This window comes from Calidris pugnax, unplaced genomic scaffold (assembly GCF_001431845.1).
Source record: "Calidris pugnax isolate Ruff unplaced genomic scaffold, ASM143184v1 scaffold107, whole genome shotgun sequence".
Lineage (NCBI taxonomy): Eukaryota > Metazoa > Chordata > Aves > Charadriiformes > Scolopacidae > Calidris > Calidris pugnax.
The window spans coordinates 3,090,096-3,099,242 of record NW_015090901.1 but is presented as its reverse complement, the minus strand read 5'-3'; the positions used below and the strand labels follow the sequence as shown (position 1 = coordinate 3,099,242).

Here is a 9,147-nt window from a genome sequence, read left to right as displayed (position 1 = left end):
AAAAAAAAAAAAAAAAAAAAAAGAAGAAAGAAAAAAAAAGAGCAGGCGCTGTTCCTGGTGGGGACTGGGCTGGAGCCTGGGGAAGAGGGTGCTGCTGCCGAGGGGAAAGGGAGACCAGAAGCAACCTTCCTTCCTTCCTCACCAAGGAGTTTCTTCCACCAAAGAGGAGTGAAGGTCACCAGAGTCACCAAATAACGCTCGGTGGCTTCCCCAGGGGATGGCCAGGAGGTGACCTGGCCGGGGGTAAAACCCATCTCTCTCTGCCCTTTGCAGGGGGAGAAGATCCCCCGGGATGAGCTGGGGAGGGGGAAGGAAGAGCTGGGAAGGAACTTACTGCTGAACGGCGGGTTCATTTCTGCTTCCCAGGGCCGGGCTCCATGTCCGTGGTGGGGGGGACACACGCTCTCACACCCCTTGCCTTTGGCTCACCCGAGGCGGGGGGGCAGGAGAAGGAAGGTCGCAGGCTCCACACATCCCACCCTGGCCCCCCCACAAGGGCTTGAAGAGGGGACGACAGGGGACCACAAGCCACACACGCCGGTTTCTCCCCGTGGAAGTGGGTTCTCCCAGTCCCTGGCTCAATCTGCCCCCCACCAACCCCCCCGGCACAGACCAGCAGCCGAACAATAGGCGAAAAGTCTGGGGATATTTACTAACTGATAATCTCCCCACGTATTGCAGCCGCCTGTTTTCTCCCCTCTGATAAAGATTTCAGAGCCAACCACTTTCCCAGAACCAGGAGGGGGGGGAGGACGTCAGGATTATTATTATTATTATTAATTTTACCACCCTCCACCCTTTCTCTCTCTCTCGAGGACGTCAGGATTATTATTATTATTATTAATTTTACCCCCCTCCACCCTTTCTCTCTCTCTTTTTTAAGCACTCACCGTTCACCTGCTGAGGGGAATAGGCTTCTGATCCAGAGTCCGGGGGGGAGTCGGGTAAAGTGCTGTGGAACGATGGGGAAAGAGAAGGGAAGGTCATTTTAAACCAGTTTCCAGCACAACCACTAGGTCCAGTTTGATCCCAGCACCCTCCAGGCTCCGGTTGGGAATCCCCAGGGTGCCTGCAGTGGATCCCCACCACCCCAGGGATGAGGTCAAGACTGACACGGCTCCCCACAGCAGGACCTCAGGAGCAGGGACACTTTGTGGACCTGCCGAGGAGATCTCCATTTAAAAGAAGCCAACCCAAGATGTTATCCCTCCCCCAGAGAGAGACCAGGCGCTTCATGGTGGGTAAATGGGAGGATTTGGGGGAGCTGGGGCTGGGAACTGGGATCCGATGCCCAAAAGCCAAGTTGGGATACCCAGGGGATGGATCCTGCCTTGTGACCTGTACCAACCTGAGCACCACCACAGCTGCTGGCTGTGCCACCCTGGCTCTACCCCAACTCACCAGGACTGCAAAATGCCACCAAAGAGAAGGGGGAACTCTCAGCTCCCACAGCTTGGGGACAGCAGGACTGAGGACCAGCCCAGTCATGGACTGCAGGGAGCTGTTTAGCTCCTCCATCCTTCCTTCCTCTACCCAGAGCCAGCACAGACTTCAAGCATACGGGGTCTTCAACCATTTCCCAACCACCTCCTTGGAAATTCATTTCAATTAATTTTTCTTCTTTCCTTCTGCAGTCTCCTCAACACGCATCCCACTGCAGCAGCAGCTTGGGCCCCACACATCTTCAGGCCAAGGTAGAATTTCCACCACAAGTAGAGGGACTTGGCTGTTTCAGACACTGGTTCTTCTCTAGTAGCAGCATTTTGGAGCTCAAGCCCATGGCAAAAGTTGGGCTGAGCCATGGGCACTGGAGATGGGCAGGGAGATGGTGGCTCTGGTGGCTGGAGAAGTCGTTGCTCATGCTTTAGAGAAAGACTCCCTTCACCTTAGTGGCTGCAGTGTCCTCTGTCCCGTGGAGAACCTTGGCAGGGAGATTCTGCCCATCCACATCCGCTCCATCACCAGTGACACATAGCCCCCAGGAGGTTTCAGCAGCCCAGAACCTCGCCAAAGCCTGCTCCATCTACAACAAACATGGCTGTTGCCCTGCTCACCTCCTGACACCTCATTCCTCATCACAAGGGGATCCTTTCCCATTCCCCAATCTTACACCATCAGCTTTCGTGGCTGCAAATTAATCCCAGACAAACCAATGCTTCTCAGATGAAAGCTGGCCAGAAAGCAAATGAAGCCCTTAGAGATGTGGGAAGGAAATTCTGCTCCTGATGGCACCCACAGCTACAGCTGCCAACCAGGACACCCACCAGGACCTTCTTGCACCAGCCCAAGACCCAGTAAATGGGTTCTCCATGGTAAGTGGTACACAGCTGGAGAGGGAGGAGGTAGGAGAACCTCAACAACAAAACCTCACCACGCTTCCCTCATCCTCCACCTTCCCTTGTAGCACCTTCCCACCGCTCCCCTCCTACGCTTGGGCTGCAGCATCTATCACCAGCCTTATTTCCAGGCTCCTTGCCACCTTGGCCACAACTTCATGCTGTCTTTCCTATGAGTTTATCAGGATTTGTGCCTCAGCAAGCCAAGTTTTGGCCAACAACAAGGGCCATGGACAATTCGGGGAATCCTGGAGGCAGGTGGACACTGCAGAATTCACACAAGGAGGTAGCGTGGATGAGCCCAGTCCAAAGAAACAGTTTGTTGGTATCCAACATGTGAGATATCACTTCTCCAGAAAAAGCCTAGTAGAATGATGAACAGTCATTCTGGGATGCCAAAGAAACGCTGCCGTCAAAGCTGACCCAGTCCATCTGCATACAAACCAAGGTCTCCACCTCCAAGAGCAAGCTATGATCCTTCCTCATGACCTCTCACATCCTGGAGAACACCAGATGCATGAAGAAGGGACAGGACAAGGCATCACATCATGCTTTTGGGCACAGTTCCCCCTTAGTTGCATGTAGCCTTCTGGGTAACCAGCAGAGGAGAAGTTCCTTCTCGGGGAATAAAAAAAGGGCACCAACATGTGAGATATCACTTCTCCAGAAAAAGCCTAGTAGAATGATGAACAGTCATTCTGGGATGCCAAAGAAACGCTGCCACCAAAGCTGACCCAGTCCATCTGTATACAAACCAAGGTCTCCACCTCCACGAGCAAGCTATGATCCTTCCTCATGACCTCTCGCATCCTGGAGAACGCCGGATGCACGAAGAAGGGACAGGACAAGGCCTCACATCATGCTTTTGGTCACAGTTCCCCCTAAGTTGCATGTAGCCTTCGGGGTAACCAGCAGAGGAGAAGTTCCTTCTCGGGGAATAAAAAAAGGGCAGATTTTCTTTAGCTTGTCTCTTTCTGGAAGATCTTTCCAAGTTGATCCAAAGGGCCAAAGTCATCCCAAGGGAGCTGCATTATGGCTGAATCATTGGTTCAGTGTGCTGGAGGCTTCCAAAGCCATACTTGCTGGCAACACTAGAGGGCTCAAAGTGGAGGGAGAAAAACCAGCCCAGGGGCTTGCAGAGACGAGCAGTCCTAGGGCCATCCTGGTCTCCTGGTCCCTTACATCCACCATCTCCACTGGAGAAGGCACAGAGATGGGCTGTGCACAGAGTCTTCCAGGGCCACCCCTCACCAGTGCTCCAGGCTGGACCATGGCACAGCTCCTCCTGGTACAACTACGGCCAACTGCCACGGCCTCCTGCTGATGAATAAGCTGCTGCACACTGATTTTCATCTCTTCAGCTCCACATCATCTTCTTGTTCCACTCCCCTGGGACTTTTTCCCAGACAAGCTGTGGCTGCCCCATCCCTGGAGGGGTTCAAGGCCAGGTTGGAGGGGGCTTTGAGCAACCTGGTGTGGTGGGAGGTGTCCCTGCCCAGGGCAGGGGGTTGGAACTCGATGACTTTTAAGGTCCTTTCCAACTCTAACCATTCTATGGTTCTGTGGCCGGGGGACAGCAGCACGGACCACAAAGGTGCAGGAGGAGGAGGAGACCAGATGTGTTCTTCCCTTTGGGTCTCCAGGCACTAAAGCTTAATGAGTTTCAGCTCCTACCCCAGACACCACCATAGGACCATACCCTCTCAGCATGCTGAGCCTACCAAAATGCTCTCTTCTGACACAGCCTCTGTCCTCTTGGCCACTGCAGATGGCAGCTGCCACCTCCCTGTGCTCTCCCAGCCTGGCAGGGTCATTCCCTTCCTGCCTCTTCCTGTTCCAAGAGAGCAGGAACCACATCTTTTCTCCTGCCAGGGCTAATTGTCCAGTTGAGTCCTTCAGTAATACTAAAACCTGGTCCATCCTCTTCACCAGGGCATCCAGAGCTCGTTGCAAAGGAGCACAAATCCAGTTCAGACACTGCCTTTTTCTCCTCTGGAGTGGAGTCTCTACAATGTCCGACCAAGAGAATGTCCATCCTTCCAGACATGGAGGGATGCCACTGAGCCTCTCCAACTCCATGCCTACAGACAAGATCTACCAAAAAACCTCCCCAGAAGCTTCAGGATCTTCATTTGTGAAAAAAAAAAGCATCTCTCTGAGAAGCGAGGGCTTAATAGAGAGTGTCGCTCTGGAGTAAAGGCATGATGGGACAAACTCTACCAACCCTCCAGGCCCCACCAGCCTGGAGGAGCACTTGTCCCACCATTTGCCCTTCTTCTGCCACCCCAACCCGCACTTACCCAGGTGCGTAGGAGGCCTTGGGTTCTGATTTGATTGGAGGGACCACGCTGTTTAGGCAGTGGCCACCAAGGTAGCCCTTGGGCACCACCATGCCATTGTTGTTATTGCAGTTGAGGTGAGCACCGTAGCCGGGTCCGCAAGGGTTGGCCAGAAGAGGACCATGTCGGATTGGGATCTGGCTGCCCGGGGGAGGAAGGTGGAGGGAACCGCTGGAAGAGGGGTTGGTCACATTGGTGATGGAGCCGGCAAGAGGCGCGTTGACGGTGGTTGAGCTGGAGGGCTGGGGGTGAGTGTAGCTGGCTGAAGCGGGGATGTCGGGGAAACAGCTGGGAGAGAGAAGGGGGACAACCTCAGCAGAGGGACAGGGAGACGGCACTTTCTGCCCACCCTTCCCCTCCCCGGCAGTGGTGACAGAGCCACTCGGATGCTGGGGGACACCCAGAAAAAAAACAGCAAAACAGGCAGCATTGTGGTGGCACCAGCAGGAGGGTACAGGGAGGCAGGTCAATCACCTGGGTTGGTGGGACTGGTCCAACCTCAAGTTGGGTGCAAGTTCCACCTATGGAGCTGTAAAGGTGGCCAGGACACCAACCTCAAAGCTTGTGAAGGCAGCAGGATCTGCCCACCTTCCTTCAGCTCACAGACTAACACGGGGGAAGCCACTTTGTCACCTCAGCCCCAAGGTCCTGCTCCCACCCTGTGGCCCAGATCACCCTGGTTGCTACCTACGTCTGCTCCCCCCAGCTTTGCCAGCACACGGGGAGACCCTGCCCTTCTTGTCCTGCTGGGAAGTTAATCTTCCACACCATGCTCCCAGACCTTGCTTTCTCATGGCTCAAATTAAGGAAAAGTCTTGAGGGGACAGGAGACGGGGGAAATTCGAAGGCAAGAAGCCAGGAAGAGACAGGAGGATGAACTGGAAAGGAGTAAAGGAGCAAAGAGCAATAAAGGACTTTGAGAGGGACAGAAGCATGTCCAGGGTGTGCAGTGATTTCCAAACAATTCCTTGAATTGCGGGGTTGGAAATTGCTCGACGTCCCTCCACAGAAAACAACAGGGAAGGCTGCTCCTGCTGCTGAGCAAGGGAACCACTTACATATCTGGTGAGTCCTCCTTGCTGATGTACTCTTCCAGGATGCTGGTGTCAATGTTGGATGGTTCCAGAGCTCCATTAATGTCGTGGCCTGCAAGGGGAGAGGAAGGGGAAGCGTGAGCCTTGAGAAGGACACGGAAAGCTGTTGTTTGCAGGTCAGAAAAGCCACCAGACCTTTGTGGAGCCAAGAAACTGATCTGAGGAGATCAGCAGATCTTTCGGTTTGAGGACTGTGAAGTCCACCCTCGGTGTAAAATCACAGACAGAGATGGGGCACATAGGACAAACCATGGTGGTGGTACTAGCCAGGAAGTTGGACACCCAGGTGGGGTTTGTCCACAGCAGTTTTTGAGCCACATTTGGGCTGTGGGACACAGGGGCTTCCAGGGCCTAGGCTGAGGAGACGTGGGAGAAGGGAGATGGTGGGGTCAAGCCTGAGCTATGCAAGACCCACGGCTCCACAGAGTATCAGAGCCAGGTCTTGCCCAACCACCACCAACAACTTGGCACTGACGTGGCCTGCGAGAGCTTTGTCAGTGAAGCTTTGGGAGCCACCGCCTCGGTGGGGCTGATGGAGGGGCTCCACACAGGACGGAGCGATGCCCGCAGAGCGGTGGGCTCAGGGGGTGCTCTGGGAAAGCTGGTTTCCTTCCTTTTGGACCCTCTCCTCACTGGAATGTCTCCATGACAGCTCTGGATCAGCTCCCAACCCCGCAAGGAGCCCTCCTCCATCTCCCCTGCTTCGGCAAGAGGTGGACTTCCCTCTCCTTTCTCCCGGAGGGCTCCTCCTCCTCCTCCTCCTCCCCTCTCCCGTTCTGGGGAAGCTGGGGCTGGGTTTTGTTGACAGAAAGTGCTTTCTTTATCTGTCTCTCTGAAGTGGGAGTCTGCAGCCCTCTGGGGTCGGTGCCAGCCCTCGGTGCCAAAGACACTGCCAAGAAAATGGAAGAGAAGCCCCAGCTCCCCCCCCTCCCCTTCCCCACCTCCCCAAGCTCAGATAATGAAGACGGCCCTTCCTGAAAGACCCAGTGGGCTCCACGTTGAAGCACAACGTCCCTCACCCAGGAGAGGACCCTGACCCCTTGCCTCTCCCCCCTCCACGCGCTTGGGGAAAGGTCAACCGTTGAACCGCAAACCCCAGAACGGGGGGTTTTCAGCCCAACACCAGCCAATTGCAGCTCTCCCCTCTGCAAATCCCTTTCATACCAAGACAAGCAAATCGGCAGAAATAAATCCAGCCAGGAATTCTGCCAAACGGACAGGGCGTGTGCGCAGATGAAGGGATCTCTCCCTCAGTAACCCTGGCTAGAGGGGAAAAAAAACGGGTAGCCATTCACTTGGGAGTCACCTAACCCTTTGTGCACCTGGGGGACTTTGGGTGAGAAGGTGGGGATGCTCTCCCATTGAGTGGTTTGGGTTGGAAGAGACCTTAAAGGCCATCCAGTTCCAACCCTCTGCTCTGGTCAGGGACACCTCTCACTAGACCAGGTTGCTCAAAGCCCCATCCAACCTGGCCTTGACCATGGAAGGATGCATCTGGAGCAGGGGCATGCAACAGTGCTGCCATTGAGATGAGAAGAGGAGGGGGCAGGCAGACCTTTAAGACCTTTAAGTGGTGCCAGCACCTCATTTCTACAGCTGCAGACCACAGGTCAGCTCAGGGGGACTCCTTTGTGACAGCCACCTCCTCTCCTGAAGTTGCAATGATATGGTAGCAACCATGCCATTGTCCCGCTTTGAGTTAGGGGTGACACTACAAGAAAGACATTGAGGTGCTGGAGCATGTCCAGGGAAGGGCAATAAAGCTGGTGAGGGGTCTGGGGAACAAGTCTTGTGAGGACCTGCCATAAAAAGCTACCAGAAAATTTGCCTCCATCCCAAGTTCCAGGGCTGGGACCCAGGGTCAAAGAAGAAAAAAAAAAAAGGCATTTCACCAATTTTGCGGCCATTCCACAAGCTCCTGAGCCTGTCCAAGAAAAGTTCTCAAGATGTTTGACCCCAGTGGGTTTCCCTCACGCTTCCAAACTCCTGGACCTTCTCCATGGTTGAAGAGGAGCCAACGATCTACCCAGCAAGGAGAGGAGGCCCTCAACAGACAGCGGTGTGCTGGGTTTTCCTATTTCTTTGCTACTTTGTCTTAAAAGTCACCTTCAGGAGCCCTCAGAAGAGACCCGGGCGAAGGAGGAGATAAGCAACGTGACGTGAGAGGTGCGTCAGTTGTGCTGCTGAGGGGTGATAACAGCCACAGCCGACATGTGCCGTGGGAAGGGGCACCAAAAATCTCTAGAAAGTCTCAGAGAATGCTCTGGGTTCGAAGGGACCTTAAAGATGATCCAGTTCCAACCCCCCTGCCCTGGGCAGGGACACCTCCTACCAGACCAGGTTGCTCAAAGCCTGGCCTTGAGAGAATAAAATTAAAGGGTTTTCCTCTGCTTGGGGACCAGAGTCACTTCCCCGTTTTGCCCGGCGCATGTCAGGGCAAAAAAAGGAATGTCCCACCACCCGGAGCTTCCACACAGGCCGGGCTCTTACCAAAAGCCAGCTTAGGTGATTAATTAAAAGCTAATACTTCTCCATTTGAGTCACGAGCTCCTCACGACACTAACAATGCTCCCTCCCCCTTCCCAAGTGGGGATTAGGAGGGAGCAGGAACCCACCGAGGAGGCCCCCCCCCCCCCAACATCTCCTTGTCCCAGCAAAAGAGAGATGGAGGAGCCCTGGAAAGCTCCAAGATGCCCCGTGTTCACCCTCTCCCCCTGGGAAAAACAGCATCCCCTGCCTACGGCCACGACTCTGCACCAGCCCCAAAGAGAACACACGAGGTCTTGTCAGCCTTTGATGTCCCCAGAGCTCAGCAGGATGAATTCTGCCTTCCAGCCCAGAAGAACAAGCCGAGGGAGAAGTGCTTTGGGCACTCAAAGGGTGTCCCAAACCTCCTCTCAATGAACATCCCAGGTCAGGAGGGTACCAAGACTGAGTAATTCAGCCATTCCTACCACACCGACCTCCCCACACAGACTCCTTGGGGCAAAACTCTTCCAGGACAACCTTCTACTTCCCAACTGCTGCAAAGAAACTCCCAAACCTGCCGGGTCCCTATATCCCATCCTCCTCTTGGCCCTCCCCTGGCATTGCCACCCGGCTCTCAGATCCCCTCCGTCTGCTCCGCTTTCTCACCCCTCCCTCCCCAAAGGCTCGAGGAGATCCCTAAAAAAAAAGTAAACTTTGCCTGGAGAACAAGAAGATGTTAAACCCCGCGGCACCCTCCTCGTGAGCGGAGGCCCCCGTACGTGTGAGAATGTCAGGAATCCCAATGTTTGGACTGGTTTTCTCTGCCTTCCCCCAACCCTCCAAACACCACTGACATCCAAACGGAGGTGCTTCCCGCCCCGCCGTCCCGTCCCCCGCTTCCCTGCTCCC

The 9,147-nt window shown here is 54.7% G+C and overlaps 1 protein-coding gene across 1 annotated transcript in view; it reads right to left on the bottom strand.

Annotated features, from left to right (window-relative positions):
• The window catches only part of MYRF (myelin regulatory factor), a 57,727-nt gene extending 51,265 nt beyond the window's left edge, over nucleotides 1-6,462 (bottom strand). Inside the window, 4 exon segments of the mRNA XM_014948765.1 lie at nucleotides 891-952; nucleotides 4,637-4,963; nucleotides 5,734-5,821; nucleotides 6,441-6,462. Of these exon segments, the coding sequence (XP_014804251.1) occupies nucleotides 891-952; nucleotides 4,637-4,963; nucleotides 5,734-5,821; nucleotides 6,441-6,462 (499 nt within the window).
• Between the last annotated feature and the right edge of the window lie 2,685 nt (nucleotides 6,463-9,147).